The sequence below is a fragment of the Calliphora vicina genome, chromosome 5 (assembly GCF_958450345.1).
Source record: "Calliphora vicina chromosome 5, idCalVici1.1, whole genome shotgun sequence".
Taxonomy (NCBI): domain Eukaryota; kingdom Metazoa; phylum Arthropoda; class Insecta; order Diptera; family Calliphoridae; genus Calliphora; species Calliphora vicina.
In genome coordinates, this window is record NC_088784.1 from 26790541 (window position 1) to 26812339 (window position 21799).

The 21799-nt window shown below is 30.5% G+C and overlaps 1 protein-coding gene across 1 annotated transcript in view; it reads left to right on the forward strand.

Moving 5' to 3' along the window:
• CCHa1-R (CCHamide-1 receptor) overlaps positions 1–21799 on the forward strand; it is a 65490-nt gene that overhangs the window by 36981 nt on the left and 6710 nt on the right. The window contains exons 2-5 of the mRNA XM_065512123.1: positions 13748–13974; positions 14048–14151; positions 14307–14519; positions 20078–20181. Coding sequence (XP_065368195.1) covers positions 13748–13974; positions 14048–14151; positions 14307–14519; positions 20078–20181 — 648 coding nt within the window. The remainder of the gene's footprint in view (positions 1–13747; positions 13975–14047; positions 14152–14306; positions 14520–20077; positions 20182–21799) is intronic.

Below are 21799 nucleotides of genomic sequence, written 5' to 3' on the forward strand. Positions count from 1 at the left end.
ATGCAATGACAAGAACTAACAGAACTTTGTTTATTTTAATACAATAATTTCCAGAAAAAGGATTTTATTTTGTTAGTTTGGTTGCGGAAATTCACTGGAAACTAGTGATTAAAAGATAAAAATATATTTAGCAGTTTTGCTAAAATTTAAATTTTCAAAGTTCAAATGTGCACATACATATGACTACAAAGAAGGGAATGAATATTTGAACATATGACTGTATGTTCAAATAGTAGTTCAAGTAAGAAACAAACTGCTGCAATCAACAAATCATACGAAAAGTCAAAGAATTCTTCTGCAACAATAAATTCCAATTCTACCCCGCTATTTCCCAGAACTTTAGGCAACAAGCAAATACTAAGAATCACTGAATTTAACATTCATTTGCATGACTTTAACAAATTCTATTTGATGTTATTCTAAACTCCTGACAAGAGTGGTTGACTTTGTCAATCAACAGCAGCTATTTGCTTAAAATATAAAATTTATTGTCTGGCCACAATTGCGTGTAAGACGATGTAGAGAAGGGGTTGGTATAAAGTGTGGCATGCAGTGGCTTCGATGAATGTGAAATTTTCCATGACTCTGGCTTATAAATCAGACTGAGTTTGACTGATGGCATATATTTTGTTGGCTTTGAGGTCCGCTGTAGTTTGTGGCTTATTCGCATAAACCTGCAATCGCTGGTGCAGAATGTCTAATGTGGCACGAGCTGTGTTGGACGTAGCTCCGTCCTGTGGAAACCACATGTCGTTAGTGTCAAATCACCATGGATAGATACATGGTAACACAAACTTAATAAATGACAGCCAATTGAAGCTTCAATGATATTCCCGCTATCAATTGTCAATGTTTGGAAGTCCCTATTGGAAGACCCTTTATAGGAATATCAAATGTGTTATCTACAATATATTTTTACGTTTATACCTTTTAAAAACGATGGTTTATTTCTTATATATGAAAGCGATCAGTAGTTTAAAATTTGTAACAACTACTGCACACTGTTTTTATGCACACACTGGTAATATACAAGAATACACTGGTAAACCAGTTAATGCAAATTCTAACAGCGTCTATCATACACTGATTGACCTCAACTTGTTGTTAACATTTATATACTCCATGCCATCTTCTAGTAGTTTCATGAATAACACAGGTCAACAGCCAAAAAACGCTTGACTAACCATTACATAGATTTGATGCCTTATGGCTACAAAAATGGTCAAATTTTTCAATTCTATTTTTAAAAAAAAAATTTTAAATTTTAAAATTATAAATTTTGTTAGACATTTCTCCACATCATAATATTAATAGGCAAGTCGATTTCTTTAGACCCCTTTTACGCTCACATTATACATTCAATTTGGGCAAGAAATATACCATTTTAAAGGGATTTATTCACAGAATATTATATATTATATATATTTTATTGAAATCGGTTCAGTTTCTTAGGAGTTATAAGCGTTTAAAGATGTTACTAACACATATGCAAAATCGTGTACATGTCAACCTTAAGCTAAAAAGTAAACAAAGCAATGCATGTTTGCCCAATTTGTTGTTGTAAATAAATAGGAGAAACAATTAAACAGTATTGATTTCGCTCTGTTTTAAGTGAGAGTTGTTATAGAAAACAAAGAAGAAGACTTTAGTAATTTAAATTCGCTTTAATAAATATATTTTGAAGGTGTTTTTTTTATTTGCTAAATATGTAATTGTAGATAAGTAAACAGTTATTTTATAATTGTGACGATTTTCAACGGTTTATCACTGCATGAAGTTTAATGAAAAATGGGACGGGTCGGTCAAAATGGTTAGTCGCCTCCCATACAAAGTAAATAGTTATTTCTAAATATTTTGTGAAATATAATCTAAATGGCTCTTTTATAAATTTTCATAGTTTCGCTGAAATTGTTCGGGATTGGAATAGTGGGCGTGGCACACCCTATACAAAGTATATAATTAATTTCGAATATCTGTAGAACTATAATTGTAAAAGTGTTTAAACTTTTAGTGAATTAATTTCTTATTACTGTGCGGAGTTTAGCTGAATATAGACGGAATTAGATTAGAGGGCATAGCACCCAAAATGGGAGAGGTCGGAAAAAGATCCCATACAAAGTAATAATTGCAAGGTTCTTCAAACTTTGTCCGCATAGTTCTCTTACCATTTTACACAGATTTACTGAAAATGGTCGTGATTGCATTAGTGGTTATGGCGCAGAGTAAATAATTAATTTTGAATATCTGGAAAATTATAATTCTAAAAGAATTTAAACACTGTATCAATCAATTTATTACCATTATAAGGAAGTTAGCTAAAACCGAATTTATTCCTGATCCCTGTTCGAAGTTTAGCTAAGCATGGTCGGCTTAGTAGGAATGACCTTTCCCTTATAAAGGAAATTTAAAGTAAAGCTTGATATTTACATAAAAGGTTTAAAAAATAGGTGTGATCAGAGCAGTAGAGTGGTATCTCCCATACAAAATTAGTTAGTTATTTTTGAATATCAAGTGAACTGTAATTGAGAGATTCTCAAATTTTGTATGTGTTATTTTCGTATTTCCATTCACATTTTTTTTTAATTTTACTAGGGTAGGGGTAGCGAAGTGAACCCGGTGCTAGTAATTAATGATAACTCAAAAAGGGTTTGCCCGCTGTTATTGAAAGAAACTTAAAAAAGTTGAGATTTCCATAACCTTTAATCCGTTTATATATTGCGTTTCAATCAGCTCACAAGTTTCGGAGTAATAATAACAAACTGCAGCAAAAAATATATTTTTTACGTGAAAATATCCAATTTTTTTTTTTTTTTTAAATCATGAAAAATAGAAAACGGCATAAATTCTTCAGACTTATTATTTTATAGCAAAGCCACATGTAATAAGAACAAAATGAGATATCGATCATAAAAATCGATTGATTCATTTCGAATTTATTCACAATTCAGTGAATTAGCTCATTTTCACAAAATTTTGGTTTTTTGTTTGATATACATAAAATTGATTAGTTAATGTTCTTCTTTTGAACGATTGCATTTTGAAAACATTTTTCCCATGCTATGAACAAATTTTCATTTATATATTGCGTTTCAATCGGCTCACAAGTTTCGGAGTTATAATAACAAATTGCAGCAAAACATATATTTTTTACGTGAAAATATCCCATTTTTTTCTTTTCAAAAAATCATGAAAAATAGAAAACGGCAGAAATTGTTCAAATTTATTGCTTTATTGCAAAGTTACATGTAAAAGGAACAAAATGAGATATCCATCATAAAAATCGATAGATTATTTTTGAATTTATTCATTATTAAGTGAATTCGCTCATTTTCACAAAATTTTAGTTTTTTGCTCGATATACATAAAATTTAGTAGTTAATGTTCCTCTTTTGAATGATTGAATTTTGAAATCATTTTCCCCATGTTATGAACAAATTTTCATTTATATATTGCGTTTCAATCGGCTCACAAGTTTCGGAGTTATAATAGCAAATTAAAACAAAAAATATACTTTTTACGTGAAAATAGCTAATATTTTTGTTTTAAAAAAATCATGAAAAATAGAAAACGGCAGAAATTGTTCAGGTTTATTACTTTATCGCAAAGCCACATATAATAGAGACAAAATGAGATATTGATCATAAAAATCGATAGATTATTTTCGAATTTATTCACCATTAAGTGAATTCGCTCATTTTCACAAAATTTTTGTTTATTGTGTGATATACATAATATTGAGTAGTTAATGTTATTCTTTGAATGATTCAATTAAGAAAACATTTTCCCCATGCAATTTACAAATTTTCATATATATATTGCATTTCAATCAGCTCACAAGTTTCGGAGTTATAATAACAAATTGAAGAAAAAAATATATTTTTTACGTGAAAATAGCAAATTTTTTTATTTTAAAAAAATCATGAAAAATATAAAACGGCAGAAATTGTTCAGATTTATTGCTTTATCGCAAAGCCACATGTAATAGGAACAAAATGAGATATCCATAATAAAAATCGATAAATTATTTTCGAATTTACTCACCATTAAGTGAATTCGGTAATTTTCACACAATTTTTTTTATATAAATAAAATTGAGTAGTTAATGTTCTTCTTTCGATTGATTAAAGCTTCAACAGTGAAGCTTTAACAGTTAATGTTGTTATATTTGTAAACAATGTTAATAACAGCATGTTATCAACATTGTTGATAAGTAGAAGTAGAATATTTACAAACATGATGAATTGGGCAAGCAGTTGATACAGATCCTTAAATTCAAATTGATAGTGCAATTTCGTAACAATATTTAAAGAAAATTAAAAAAAAAAACCTTTTAATAATATCAACTTTTTTGGAAGTTGTCTTACATTACTCTGGTTTTTTAACCGATTTTGCCCATTTTCAATACCAAACATTTCTGATCAACAAAGAATACTCAAGGAAGGTTACATCCTCCAAAGTCTTTCCTTGTAGGCCTTAGCTCGCCTTTAACAGACAGAAAGATGGACTGACCTTCAGAATGACATATCTAGGTCTTATTAGAATTTTTAAGGAATATTTCGACGTGTTACAAACGGAATGACAATATCAATATAACCCCCATCTCTTTGGTGCTGAGCATTAAAAAGAGGATGTTAGTATAGATTGTGAAAATTCGCTGGAAAATGTGAAATGTGTGAAAGATTTAAACAAAATATATTTAGCTGCGAGAAATTTTATTTTACAATATCTGCAGTAATTAAATTTCCATTTTGGGAAATTTGTTAAATTAAATTTCATAGAAAAATAATAAAAATCGATTTTACCAGACAAATATACTGATTGTATCATTAAAAACATTACTTTCGGTTGAAATACAGCAAATTTACTCTTTAGTCTTGCTAAATTTAAAGCTGCAGTTTAACTCTTGGAAATTAAATAAAATTTAATTTTAAATTTTTGGTTATAATAACAAACAAAAATAAACATGAATTTAATTAAACTAATTTTGTATTATGTAAATTTTTGCTAGTTTGTGCCTTATTGTGTTTTTCAGCTAAGCCTTTAGATTAATTTGAAATTAATCTTTATATTTTATAAAGCTTATTAAGTTCTTAACGAAAAATCCAATTAAGTTGTTATAGTTTAAGTTACATATAATATTACAGTAAATATTGGTTATTAAACATTTAGCATGAGGGCAATAATTAATTTCAGACACTGCACAGTGGGGCAAAATCAAAATATTTTGGAAGTAAATCTACAATTTCTTACTGGCCGATATGAGTGACATGGAATTTCGTACAGGCATAAATAGCAGAGGAGTATCTGAGTTTAAGTTTTGACGACTGAACCCATAAACATCACAAAATCGACTCTGGGGAGTCTCAAAATAGGTCATCTAAGACTTGAAAAACGTTTCAACGCTTGTGAGTTTTTTGTGGTTAGTCAAAAATCTAATTTTAATATATTCATAAAGCCCTCGATTAAGTTTAGAAAAAAACATGTTTGTGTGTGCGATTTATCTCTTATAATTAGCGAGTTATTCGCAAAAAAGTGAGCCTTATCTTAGCCCACTTTTACACTCTATCGGACACAATTTGTGGCCCAATTCATTCAAATTATTTTGTTTGTTAAACAATAAATAAGAAATTCCAGAACAATATATTTAACGAGTCCAAAAATAATCGATTTTTTGTCTGAAATAGTAGAGGTTTACTTAAAAGCTTTTTCAGAATAAATTGCACATAATGAAACTATTAAAAATTAAATTCCGCATAATTCTAGAAGTTAAGCTAAATCTTAATAATGATTCATTAAAAACTTAGTGTTGATTTTACCAAAAGATAAATTGAATTTGATGTACATACCATCTTTCAATAAATTTGACTTCATTAATGTGTTTTGTTCTTAAAATTTTAGTTTACTATTCATTTCATTAGCTTAGTGTACAAAGTCCTTTTCAGAAATATTACAGGAGAGACAAAAAACATTCCAAAATCCATGATTTGAAATATTTTTGAAATCTGATAATGAAGTTTTGTTAATTATTTGGTATGATTTATAATGACAAATAATCACAGCTGAGAAGAAGTGCGTTTGCATCTTATAGGTCCTTTTTGGGACTTGTAACATTTTCTGTTTCATATCAGAAAGACGATATGATAATAAATTTTAAAATTATCAAATATTTAATTCAAAAATTGGTGATATATATTTTTTGGTTGAAATTTAATGAATAAACCAATAATTATAACAAGTATTATACATTTAGTAACATATTTATACTCAATTCCATTTGACTGAGATAATAATTTTGAAATTTTTACAATATAAAATGGACTTAGTACTTTTGTTATTATTATTATAGTTATTTAATATTAACCATTCCTGACTACTAAAAACTACAAATTTTAAAGCTGCGTATACTTTATAGGACATTTTATATTTTCTACACATATTTATTTGTAAATGAGTTAAATATCAATCATACGCCTAGTGTTTTTTTTTTTAATTTATCCCAAAATTATGCTACATAATTACTACTTAAAAGTATGTGCTTATCCGGTGGCGTATACTTATTATCAGAATTAAATACTTATCATACGTTTTAAACATAAGTAGATGCAATCCAAAAAGTATGCAATGGTTATTTAGTTTGAGACATTTGAAATTGAATCTGGTAACGTATGAAGAATACATAATAAAATAAATACAGCTGCGGTCAAACTAATAGCACCACGACATTCATACTGTTATATAATAATATTACGTAAAAACTGTTAAATTAATTTTTGTTGTTTTTGTATTAATATATGCTTTATTCAATAAACTTTCAAACATTAAAAATAATTTTGAAAATTAGATGCAAATTTTAAAGAAAAACTACATAATATACATATAAATACCTAAGAAATTCATCAGTCAAAAAAATAGCACCAAGATAGAAATCGATTAAAATGAACAAAAATTAACCAGGACAAAATTTAATTTGGTAACAATTATTATGGTTTGTAACGTTCTTAACACGTTATTATTAAAAGTAAAATATTGCTGCCTTTTGTTTTCATATTTTTTGGCAAAAAAGAGACGGACCAGAAAGAAAGATTATAAAATTTTGTATCGAACTTGTCTGCCAAATATATTTTTTCATTCCCTAAAATAAATTCTTAAATATTTTTGGTTTCCTTTTACCTTTTTTGTGACTCTTGGTCATCTATTTTTAAAAAGATTCTGTTTGGGGATATCGTATCCTGTTCCACGACTTTGACCTTTTAGCTTGTAACCAATCATTCCTAAGGTCATAATTTCTTTGATTTATATCTGAGTATGATTTTATCAAGCATTTGATTATACAATAAGATGTTGTAATAGAAAAACCACGATCAAACTATAATTTTAAAATCCGTGTGTGTTTGTAAGATAAAATGAATATATTATTTTAAATTTTGTTTGAAATAGGATTCGGAGGACATTCTATAGAAGTCTGATATCAAACAATATAATTTGTTTAATTATTTGACCAAAAAGTGTTTTGGTACTTGAATGTTGAAAAATGCTAATGCGACTTTGGAAATTTTACCTTTAATAGAGGATGTTATATTGTTATTGATGAAACTTTTCTAGGATTTAAATAATATAAATTTTGTTCCTGGAATGGTCAGCGAATAACTGCAATACTAGTCGTCACTTTTGACAGTGGGTTCGATGGAACCCAAAGTGGCGATTAATTCATAGAAGCCGTAGTTTTAAAATATAATATTCTTTCATTGATAAGTTATTATAAGCACATAAAAACACAACATTTTAGAAAAAAAAATTAAAAAAAAAATTGTTTAACCCTTTAAGCGCATTATTGTTTTTAGGAAAAAAAGACCTTAGCTCACAATTTATGCTTTAACTTTGGAATGGAAAGCGATAAATTAATGAATAAAATTGGAAATTAAAGCAAACTTAATGTGCTACTAAAAATTTCAAATAATAAATTTATTGTATGTATTTATACATTTGTATCAATTTAATTTAAATTTTAATTTTTGTTTTTCACAAAATTTTATAAATGTAAAATTTTTTTCAAAAAAAGTCACACAAGAGAATATTATAAAATTTTTTAATGAATAATCATAAATACATAAAAACACAGCATTTAAAATAAAAAAAATTAAAAAAAACATTTTTAACCCGTTAAGCGCATTATTGTTTTTTTGGAAAAAAAAGACCTTAGTTCACAATTTATGCTGTAACTTTGGAATGGAAAGCGATAAATTAATGAATTAAATTGGAAATAAAAGCACACTTAATATGCTATTAAAAAATTTAAAACATAAATTTATTATATGTATTTACATTAGTATAAATTTAATTTAAAATCTAATTTTTGTTTTTCACAAAATTTTATAAATGTACAAATTTTTTAAAAAAAAAGCCACAAAAGACAATATTATAAATTTTTGTAATGAACAATCATAAATACATAAAAACACAACTTTAAAAAAAATGTAAGAAAAAAATGTTTTAACCTATTTTGTATCAGAATATGTTTTTTTAGCAAGAGGAGTTCTTTCACTATAACTTAAATAAGTAAAAAACCTCAATAAAGCCGCACGATTTTTTTTCTGTATATAGAAGCTGAAAGTTCATATTTTAAGAGCATTTAATGGAATTTAGCCGATCTCACCCTGATTTTTTTTAAACTCAATCTATATATCTAAAAAACCCCAATATTGGAGAACTTTAAAAAAATCTTAAAAAATATTTTCAAAACATTTATCTAAACAAAAATTATTTATTTATGTTCTCAAATACCTGAAGTTGATGATTCCATTTTAATATTTCTACTTTTAACAGATTTAACAAAAAATATAAGCTCTCGAAATATCACAATTTTCAATTTTAACCACAGCACGCAAAATTTGTAAAAATTATTTGACTTTGACCGCTCACTGCCAATAAAGTAAGTTACTCACAACTGTAATTTTAGCAGTTTGTGATGTATTATTTAATGCACTTTAACCCAATACCAAACATGACTGAAACAGATAAAGTTCAGCTTTTGAATTAATCGCCACTTTTGGTACATTTCAACCCTCTGTGCGCTGCTGTTATCATTATTAATATTTTATTTTGGAATCTTTGAATTTTTTCAATATTAGAACCTAAGGCCGTGCCCCATAATTGAATTCCATAGCACCATATGGGTTTTATTATTGAGCTGTACAGCAAACGTTTGCAATTTGTAGTAATTTTAACTTCATTTGAGTCAATTTCGTATCTATATGCTTTTTCCAGGTAAGATGCAGACCTAGATATTTAACTTCAGTTTGTTGAGGTATTATATGATTATTTATTAGGATTGGAGGGCACGATTCTCTACGCAATGTGAAAGTGAGATATATACATTTTTGCTCGTTTACTTTTATTCTCCATTGTTTTAACCACCTTTCTATGTCGAGTATATGGTCTTGTAAAAGCTCAGATGCTTCTTGGGGGTTTTCATGAATGTCTAAATGGCTAGTATAGCTGTGTCATTCGACTGTTTGTAGGCATATCACAAGTATATAGCAAATATAGGAAGGGACCCAGTATACTTCCTTGGGGTACGCCTGCTTCAATAGGCTGTGGTGAACTTATGAAGTCTCCCTCTTTAAGAACGAACTTTCGATGACTTAAATAACTTTCTAGAAGCTTGTGTGTGTTCACTGGTAAATATTGTTTTATTTTTATCGATAATCCTTCATGCCATACTTTGTCGAAGGCTTGCGAAACGTCGATGAAGAGTGCAGAGCAATATTTTTTGTCTTCAAATGTCTTGGATATGATTTCTACCAACCTGTGAGTTTGTTCTATGGTGTTATGTTTTTTTCGAAATCCGAACTGATGAGTTGGAATATAATCAAAATGATTCACTATCGGCTTTAACTTGTGCATTAACAGTTTTTCGAATAGCTTTGATATATTTGACAATAGGCTAATGGGTCTATATGATTCTACTTTACTGTGATCTTTTCCCGGCTTAGGTATCATTGTAACTAAAGAAACCTTCCATTCTGGTGGATAATATTCTAGTTATAATAGGGTTCAAATAATTAAAAATTTTTTCCTGGAATGGTCAGCGAATAACTGCAATACTAGTCGTCACTTTTGACCACCGGGCAGAATATAAATGCCTGATTTTCGAAACGTTGGGCCAAAAGTATTATGATTAAAAGCGATAAGCGGTTTCGCAACCTAAAATTTATATTTTTATTTCAACGCAATGTTTTTTAAACCCATTTCTAAATATCTATAAATAGTTCTTTTCTGAATTAAGCTAATTTGTATGTTCAGAAATCATAATTTTTTAAACTAGAGCTCACATTAGGGGATTTTTAGTCGGGAATCCCGGGAATTAAAAACTGACGAAAATACATAGACAGTGAAAAGTTTTTTACAGTTTTTTGCTTATATCTTGGCAATAATAGACCGCTTATTATTATTTACTAGTTGACCGCCCGCTTCGCTCTGTAGCATTTACTAATGTTAGTTCGTCAAGTTTCTCCAACCCTGCCTGTTCTTATTTATTTGCAAATAAAATATCTAAATTTGTACTGCATACTTTAGGGGCTTTTTTATTACCGTTGGCTGGACTCAAAAAAGCCGGTTTTAGCCGTAATTTTTTAATTTTTTTTCTTTACAAAGCATCTCCTGAAAATTTCGCTCCAGCCGTTCTCACGTGATGACATTACATACATGGACCAGGGTTGTCAGATTTTTTTACCTCCATCGCCAAAAGCTAAACGAAAAATCGCCAAATATCGCCAAAATAATTTTTTTTAGATTTTTATTGTAAAATACATACTAATTTTATGTATTATAAAGTAAATTTATTTCGGTTTAAATCTAATGCATTAGTTATTTATAACAGTTATTACTACTATTCTTATCAATGAATCTAAAAGTTCATATTGAAATTCCATTTCTACGCAAGCGTAGCTGGTTGGTAAAATTAAGATATTAAGAACGGCCAATGCTTAGTCTTTAAAGTGAAATGTTCCACCTGCATCTCAATAATTGTAAACTTGTGGCCAAAAATCTAACAAATTTTGTTGGAATTTCACCTTTAAAGATCTGAGTCCAATTAATATATGTTAATTTTGACCATTGCAATTCATATTCCCCTGCAGATACTTTTGGATTGAAAAATAAAGTTAATGAATTTTTAACTAACGAAAATTTCCATTTCATTTCAATATTGAAAATTCATTATATACTTTAAAAAGAGTTATATTTTCTGATAACCATTTAAGCATTTCTTTTGAAAGCTTTTTAAGTACAAAAAATAATTTTTTTTTAAATTTCTACATCATATTCCTCTATTTTTATATTTTGTAATTCCATTTCAAATTATGTGCCAAAATCGATAGATTCCTGATTCCAAAGAATCCGTCGAACCAATAGCCAAATTTAATGACCATATTAAGTTATCAATATTTCCATTATTATTTTAAAATGACGGCTTAAACATTTTAGAATAAAAATTTAATATTGTTGATGCTACCTGCATCCATATGATCAGATTATAAATGATTAATTTTATTAACTATTGGGTTAATAAAATTAATCATTTAATAAAAAAAAATATTTCAAGAAAAACAAATAATTTGTTAAAAAAAATCGCCAAAGAAAGCGCCATGTCGCCAATTGGAAATTTTGGTCTCCAAAGGCAATGAAAAATAGCCACGTTTGGCGAGAAATCGCCACATCTGACAGCCCTGACATGGACCATTTCATTTTTATATATATAGATAGATTTGGGGTTTTTCGTATGAAATTTTAAAAAGAGAATTCATTATTTATAGAATTTATTTCTTATTGAATCATTCTAACATAGACAACAACTAGATAGGTAACTGAGAGCCAAAAACCTAACTCAAGAGAATGTATTGCATGTATTTTGATTTTGTGTCACCCGTATGTGTGAAAAGAGAATAATTTTTACTCTCACCTTCCTTCCGTCCTATGCGATTATTCTATGCATTCTAATTTCTTTAAATTTCTTCATCAAATCCATAACAAAATAGCTTCAAAAATTTATTAAATGATTAAATTTTTCTTCAATTCAAATCTAGTACAAAAATGTTTAAGACAATTTTTTCAATTAATTTTGTAAATGATTTGATTTAAAAAAAATGTAATCATTTGAATAAATTCTGTTACTAATTAACTTTAAAATTAATTCAGTTTAAACAAAGGCTTTGGAATGAATCTAAAAAATCAAATATTAGGAATCGATTTATGTATGACATTTTTTAATTACGGATTAAGATTTAGTGAATTAAGCTCAAATTTTATTAATTAATTCGAAGCTCTGATATTTAATAATTATAACACTAAGTTTTTATATGGGCAAATCCTGCGTGACGAACGTTTGATTCGTACACGTTTTCATATCTAATATGAAAATTTTTTGGTTTTTCAAATAAGATACTTCCAACGTATACTATACGCTATAGTGAGATTTAAGTGCAATTCCAAATGCCATAAGACATTGCCATTTCTTGCGAAATAATTAATCGCAAAATTTTGTGACGCACGTTACAAAAAGTGGAAGTAACATTAAAAGTTGAAGTTTTTATTCGTAATTTTAGCAAATTTGGCATAATAAAGCACACAAAATCTTATTCCTAAAAGAAAGAGAATGAAAGAGAATTCTAATAAAACTTATTTGCATGAAAAAACATTTGCCGTTTTCATAAAAAGCCGAGAACATTTTGTGACGCACGTTACGTGACGCTCGTTACAAATTATCCAGATGCTAGAAAATTATCTCCTTTTCCGTGAGAAGTTGCGAAAAATTCCATTCAAAGTGAAATTACTCAAAATTAATTTGTATTTAAATTGAATGGTCAAAAATCAATCCATCTTGTTAACATTTAAGTAATGATAAAAACACATTAAAAAATTTAAATTTGTTTGTGTAATATTAAGATATCTGAGCTAGTGTTGGGTTTGGTAATCATTTTTGTATGAATGACCATCGAAATACATTTTGTATATATATAAAATATAATATACATATCTAGTCTAATATAACAATTAAGAATTCCAAGTTTGATGCATTTAAAATTTTTTTGTTGGTAGACTGTTTCTGGGAATTACCCATATGAAATTTGGATATTATAGCCAATTTACTAATTTACAGTATCATTATATATTTCGGGAATAGCCGGGTACCCGGGAATGTAGAAAAAAATGTCCCGATTCCCGGGAATCAAACAAGGTCAGAAAATTAAAAACCCTAGCTCACATACACCACTTTTTTTGTTACTAAAAAAATTAGAAAAGTAAAATTAATTTTTTGGTTTTTAATTTTATTCATTTCGATATAAATTAATTCAAATTATAATATTTTGGCGATTATTTAAAACGAAAACATAAATATTATTTTGACGGCACAAAATCTGGGTATTTTTCAAAAATACCATAAAACATTTCTTAAAGAAAACTTTACTTATAGAAGAAAAAGAGATTAATTAACGATCTTATATTATATTTAATTAAAATTACTATGGAAATAAAAATATTTTCCATGTTAATTGCTTTAAGGTTCTGTGCTGCTATTATTTTAACCGACAATGTACGATGGCTAACCGCTCTAACCGGTTTTTTCGATGTCGGTTAACCGAAAAACCGGTTTTCTAGAAAAGGCCAATTTTCGGTTAACCGACAAACCAGCTTTTTTAAAAAGTCAGGTTTTTCTAAACACTATTCCTTTTCTTTTCTTCTATTCCAGTTACATATTTTCCCTGGCGCTGGCAGATTTATTGGTAATAGTGACAACGGTACCCCTAACGTCCACCGTTTATACGGTGGATTCATGGCCGTGGGGCAGTTTTCTTTGTACATTATCGGAATTTTTTAAAGATGTATCAATAGGAGTTTCCGTTTTTACACTAACAGCTTTATCAGGTGATCGTTATTTTGCCATAGTGGATCCTTTAAGGAAATTTCATGCCCATGGTAAGTTGCAAGAAGAAATCTAAAGAATTTGATTTTAAATTTTTAATTAAATTCTATAAATTTATATACATAGGTGGAGGTAAACGTGCCACACGCATGACCATTGCCATAGCTATATCAATATGGTTATTAGCCATTGTATGTGGTTTGCCGGCCTTAATTGGCACATATATCAAGGTATATATACTTACACATAAATTTAATTACAATTTCAACTTCCACTCAAACACTGTTAGCATTAAGATGTGCATAATTTACAATATCCTTGGTTGCTTGCACTTGCATATTGCACATTTGTTTACATTTAATATCTGGCTTCTTGTCTCATTTAGAAAGTTGAAATCAACAGCAGTAAATCGTTTTCGTTGTGCTATCCATTTCCGGAAGCCTGGGGTTTGGAGTATGCCAAAATTATGGTGTTGCTGCGTTTTCTTGTCTACTATGCCATACCGCTGGTAATTATTGGTGTATTTTATGCCCTAATAGCCAGACATTTGATGTATGCAGCAAATGTGCCGGGCGAAATGCATGGTGCTGTTAGACAGGTAAGTGAAATGATATTATTACTATGTACATATACGTGTGTTAAATTAAGCACTATGGGTTGAGAATATATTGGATTTCAAGAGAATTTTTAAAGAGATTTAAATCCAAAATGCTCAATAGTAAGAACCCATCTTGGAACTACCTTTATTTCGCTGTCTTCCGGAATCTAGATGGACGAATTATAGTCTAAAATATCATTTTGATGACTTCATTAACGTAACAAATCTAGTTAACACGGTTTATTCCCAACCAAGCTCTTTATAAAGCTCATAATTAATATTCTCCAATTTAATGTGCAATTGGTCAGCTAGTCAATTCAGTCATTCAAATGAATATCATTCGTTTCTGGGCATAGTCATGGAAGGCTCAAGTTTCTTCTCCTCGTTCTCTTCTTCGCAGCTTTGACAGAAACTATTGGATTTAACTAGCAGTTAAATTGGACAGTTTTCACTTATCACGGATATGCTTCCTAGACATCTAAAATGATATTCAAATGTGGACACAGTTGTTTCTCTATCCTGCAGGTATCCCTGCAAACCTATCTCATGTTCGCCAAGTTTTAAATTTTATGCTGAGCTCTAAGTTTAAAGATCGAGGATAAAGTCAGCCATTTGAAATCTATTGGCACTCGTAAAATATTACCCAGTCTGGCAAGCCTTGATGAGTGTTTTCATATCATCCAGGATCGAAGTACTCAGCTATTTCGTTAAGAGATGAACAGTAGTTAAAGTCTTCATGACCGATGTATTATTTCCCACATTGGCTTTTGTACAGTCAGAATAAACATTGGCAGTCATTGTGGAGATCACATTTAGTCCCAATCAGTCCGTATCTCCCTTAATCAACTGAACATATCCCTGTGATTCCAAAGCTTTTTTGTATGAAAGCAGAGATTGAGATCTTCTCCATATCCCAGACAAACTTCAACATGTCTCCTTTAAGTTAACGTGTCTCCTTCTACCAAGAGTACTATTTGGACAAGCATCCCTAAACGGTATTAGTGTCATATAGTGATGTTATTCCATTAATTCTGAATCCTCGGTATCCAGAATTTTTCATTGGCCGCAGCTGTTTTCACTTCATTTTAAAGAACAACATAGAAGAATTGCCGAGCTCATCCACTTCTTTGTTGCCAAATTGACTATTCTCAATATCCCAGACAATAGAGAAACTTTTAGCATCTTCGTAAAGGTTAACGTGTCTCCATCTACCAGGAATACCATTTGGACAAGCATCCAAATGTAGTGCTGATATTTCATTCATTCTGAATCCGCAGTATCCAAAATTTTACATTGCCCGTAGTTGTTTTCACTTCATTCCAAAATACAACTTTGCTACCAAATCGACTATTTTGAATATCCCAGACAATAGAGAAACTTTTAGCTTCTGCGTAAAAGTTAACGTGTCTTCATCTTCAGAACGGTATTAGTTTCTTATAGAGACTTTTCCATTCACTCTGGATGCTCAGTAGCCAGAATGTAGTGCTGATATTCCATTAATTCTGAATCCTCAGTATCCTCAATTTTACATTGCCCGCAGTTGTTTTCACTTCATTCCAAAATATAACTTTGCTACCAAATCTACTATTCTCAATATCCCAGACAATAGGAAACTTTAGCTTCTTCAAGTTTCTTATAAAGACTTCTCCATTCACTCTGAATCCTCAGTAGCCAGAATTTTACATTAACCGCAGGTGTTTTATTCCAAATAACAACATAGACGAACACATCTCAACCTTCTTTGCAACCAAATCTTGTTACTATAGATTTAGCAATATCCCTGTAAGCCGAGCAAAGAGCACAGTCTGATATATCTTTTGTACCATTCTCAAATAGGTACATTTCTCCATAACAGGCCACCAATGACAACCTCATTCAAGAGATTAGGACGAACTGGGCAATATCAGTGATGATCTACGAACTCCTCTTGTAGGAGTAAGGAGAGCTTACATGATCCGTTCCATGACATTCAGTTTGAAACTTAACATACTATCCATAATGATAACAAGATAATTGGTTCTCTCAGTACGATCTTTCTCTACTCATTTGCAATTCCATCACTGGGTTCTAGAGTACTGTTTTGCACGTTATTGATAAATAATAAGGCTTATAAACGATTAACTCAAGACTGCAGAAGACATAAATATAAGAAGCCCATTCTCTGTAGCGAAATCTGTCCTTTTCTTCAGGTAAGGCCACCAAATGCTGTAAAATTGGACGAACAGTTGTAGCATTGTTCCAGTGACCATTCTTTGAACTCTATTCAAGGATCGTCTTGCATAAGCAAAAGTCTTTCACCTTCTTCGTTTGTTCCATAGTATTCTGCTTAAAGCTGTGTACTGTTTTGCAAACTCATTTGTCTGTCTATAGCTAGCTGAACATGTTTTTCGTACTAAAAACCGATACGTTTCTTCTCAAGCTCACCAAAAATTGTACTTAATTTTGTGATCACTTGTTCGTAGAACAAGTCAAAAAACCTTTAAAATTCTGTACAATGTTCCGAAGAAGAATGCTGGGTGGTTGGAAAAAGGCAGTCGTGGACACCATTTGATTATTATTTGGAGTATTTTGATGATAGTTTTGGAGTCTTGTTTTAGAAAACAGCAATATGTATGCTTTGCAAAATAACCTCACATTTACACAACTCCTTCCGAGTGCGAAAAGTTTGTTGATGAAAGTTCCAAGAATACGAATATAGTATTTATGGATTACAAATTATCGGCAGTGCTACATTAAGTTGCATTCCTAATCAATCAATTTTCATCCAGGAGTAAAATTATTTTCATTTTTTCTATTTGATTTGCTAACGAATATCCAGCTAGCAGCACCTGCAATATCTCAGAATCCTTTCGTCCTTTATGTCCATGAACAATTTTTTTTTATTCTATTGTTTCTTCCAGAAGCATAAAGAAAATATTTTTGAAGACTTCCGACGTTTGGTTTTTCCTTGGGAGTCAGTAGGCTACACAGAAAAAATTATATTTCAATTCAAACATTTATCACATTTTCAACTGGTTTCAATTATTTTATAATTGAATCAAGTATTCATGTGCTCAAAAACAAAATTTTCTGATATTTTCTATTGAATTTTGAGTTTTGAATTTGATGAATACTTGATTTAATTATAAAATAATTGCAACCAGTTCAATATGTGATATATATTTGAATTGAAATGGTTTAGAAAATAGTTTTTTCTGTGTAAAGACCGGCGAACTAATAGAGACTCTTACATCAGAGTGCCAGAATATAGACTGCCGGTTTTGGTATTGTACATGACCTGTAATATCCTTATGCGGAACAGAGACAAGTTTTCTAATAAGATTTGTTGGCATGATGTGATCATTTGTTGTTCAAATGCGCTTGATATTGTTTTGAGGAGATCGTTAAGAAATGCTCAGATCCTTATCATCCTATAAAATAATAATTAGGCCGGTACATGCTATAGAATATGATGCAACACAGTCAACAGCGATTTTTTTAACGAGTTTTAACAGGATTTGGCCAACTCATGATCAAGAAAAAAGCGGCGACACAACCTAGTCTTATCACTGAGAGTAAGCGTAGGTGTGAAACAGAGGTTCCTGGGTTGATTCGGAGTATTTTTGCCTCCGGCAAGTCATACAAAGAGACTAGTCTGATTTATTGAGCTGTGAAGATGTGGAGCACAGACATTATTATCGCTTGATAATGGCGACTTTAGGACACTTATAGGATTGTTTACTAGATCTTAGATACTACCGCTACTCTTTGGAAACAACTATTACGAGACTTTGTAGATAATGTTGTGGTTTGTGGGACGAATCCTTGGAGGCTGTTCTTTTTGATTAAATATCCTTGGAATCTTGTAGAGTGATGTTTCTTGTATGGGACTATTGGCAGCTAGATATAAGTGTGCGGGTAAATAAGTCCGTCACTTTTTGAATTTCCCGCCTCTTAACTGAAAGGGAAACACTACTTCTGTCAACAGGCATTTTTCAATTGACTCCTGTTAAAATTTTAACTAGCTATTTAGTTTGTGTTTGACAGCCATTTATAGTAGATTACCGCATGACTTGAAGAGAAAATGGAAAAAAGTGAAATTCGTGTGCTCATTAGTGAACACAAAACATGACTCAAAAAGCTAATCTTGATAAATACTATGGGAACTCTGCACCATTAATTTCAATGGTAAAAAAGTGGTTTGCTGAATTTCGTAAGCACGAAAGCTGCCGAACATTCTGGTCGCCCAGTTGAGGTCTTTACACCCGAAACAATTGAAAAATTTCACGATATGAATCAATTATTGAAAATACGAAAGATTTTGGAAGCCATACGCATCTCACATGGCTCAGAGGTTTCAGTTTTGAATGATCCATTGGGTATGAGAGAGAATTCCGCAAGATGGGTGCCTTGTTTACTTACAATCGACCTCAAACACAATCATATGACAACTTCGTAGCAGTTCAACGGCAATATGGACAAATTTTTCCGCCGTTTCGTAACCGTGGATGAAACGTGGATTCACCACAATACACCAGAGATCAAACAAGAGTGTTTCTGGGTGAATAGTTTTCTCTGGGTGAATCGGCGCCAAAGAATTCCAAAGTGGGTTTGTCAACCAATAAAGTCATGGCGACAGTTTGCTCGCGGTATAATACGGATTCACTACCTTCAAACAGGTAAAAAATCAATGGCGAAAATTATGCTAAGTTATTAATGAGACGAAAAAAGTTCTTTTTCACCAGGACAATACCAGTGTACACACTATGGTGGCCATTAATAAACGAATGTTGGATTTTGGCTATTGTCACCCCCATTTTGGTGAACATTAGTAAAAAAATCATCCTGAAAAATGTTTAGGTAAATCAATGAATTAGGTTACGAATTGCTCCCTCATCCGCCCCAATCTCTACGAATATCCAGCTAGCTGCTCCTACAATATCTCAGAATCCTTTCGTCCTTTATGTCCTTGAACAATTTTTTTTATTCTGTTGTTTCTTCCAGAAGCATAAAGAAAATATTTGTGAAGACTTCCGACGCTTGGTTTTTCCTTGGGACTGAGTAGGCTAAAGACCGGCGAACTGCTAGAGACTCTTACATCAGAGTGCCAGAATATAGACCAAAAAACCATTCACGGACGTATTGACACGCCCTCATATTTTCTAATAATTCATCAAACAGGATTTGAGCTTAATTCGTGAACTCAATTAACTGAACGCTGCCGTAATATTGATTTTTATGTTTTTAAAAGAAAATTCCTTTCAGTATGACTTACCCATAGTGCATTTGATTAAAATGAAAATTGAAAATTCTTAAACGCTAAGTAGAAACGCATTAAATATTTGCAGAACAACGCTCGTTAATCATACAACTGTTTACAGACTCATACATCAAATAAATATTGTGGAGTTGTATTTCAATTTCAAGAGTATATGACTTTATATCTATTACGAATTTTATGTCGTATAAAAAAAATATTTTATTTTTTTACTCCTTAAATTGTCTTCCTTTTTACTTTTACGTTCTATATTTGTTTAATTTTTTATCTAAATTGTCTAACATTTATTTTATTTTTCCAGGTACGTGCCCGCCGTAAAGTGGCTTTGACAGTTTTAGCATTTGTGGTTATTTTTGGAATTTGTTTTCTGCCAATACACGTTTTCATGCTGTGGTTCTATTACTGGTAAGTTGTATACTTTATTTGTGCGCGCTATTTCAAATATGAAAATTCACACATAGACAGTCACACTTATACTTATTCAATCACTTACTTAAATAAAAATAATAATTTGCTGAACCTGCAGTTCATGGAACTAGTTCACTAAGAACTAGTTACACTGCAGCCTACATTCACTGTTTTTGATGAAATCAATTAAAACACTCAATTACTACAGTCATATTTTCTTCGACTAAGTATTTACATGTTACTTTTTTTAAACTCCTGCATAAATTCTTTGAAGACCATATGTTTTCAGCCAGATAAATATTTATTATCGTTCTCTACGACCTAATAATATTTATGCGAAATAATTTTAACTCTAGGCTCAGTCCTTGTTTCTCTATTTTATTTATCTTTCAATCCAGCCTCGAAACAAAATATTGAAACAAATTTTAAAATTGTTTGTGTCAGTTCAGTGACCTGTCTCAGACAATATTCTAGAGCTTTCATAGAAGTAGTACCAGTAACTATCTCCAAAGAACCAGTCACATAACTAGTTATGTTTAAGTTTCTTTAATCCCTTTAATAGTAATAAAGCTATTACAAAGTTACCAGGAATCACTTTTAAGTCTGCCGGGGAATTGTATTAAATACTTGTATCTGTGTGGTTTGTTTTCCCAAGAAAACAAATGTATTTCCGCGCCAATACTTGCTTTCCAACTGTGCGGTCATTGTGTTTATGACCATAACTTTTTCCAACACGAAAAATGAAATGACAAATAAAAGATTAAATAAAGATATCAAGAAAATGTATTTATTTATGTATTTTCTACTTAGAATTTATAGCTAAATAGAAAATAGATAGTAAAAATATTGAAATTTAATTTCAATATCAAGTCCGACCATATAATACCCTACACTAAGTAAAAGAGAAGAAACATTCTTCTTTTAAAATTTCAATAATATATATTTTTGAGGGATTTTCGGAAGTATGGGAGCTATGACCAATTATGGACCGATCATGAAATTACGTCGCGTGATTTATGTCTATATGAAAGTTTACTATGTTGAATTTTGTGAGTATACCAACATTTTTAAGCGATTTATGCACGTTAAAGTGATTTTCGGAAGCGGGTCTATATGGGAGCTATGACTAATTATGGACCGATCGTAACAAAATTTGGTGACATGAATTTTGTATATAAAAAACTTATTTGGAGCGCAATTTGTGGAGATACATTTATAAATTAAACATTTATGACCGATAAAGTCCAATTTCGGAAGGACATTTGTATGGCGGCTAGGTGAAATAAAGGACCGATTTCAGCCAGTTTCAATAGGCTTGGTCCTTGGGCCGAAAAAATAATATGTATCAAATTTGATCGAAATATTTTCAAAATTGTTACCTGTGCTCTGCGCACAAGGTTTACATGGACAGCCAGCCAACCAGACGGACGGACGAACGGACATCGTTTAATCGACTCAGAAAGTGATTCTAAGTCGATCGGTATACTTTAAGATGGGTGTTAGACTAATATTTTTGGGCGTTACAAACATCTGCACAAACGCATTATACCTTCCCCACTATATTCCCCAATATTCTAGATCATACGCCATCTGTGGTTTACTTTCTACAATGTTA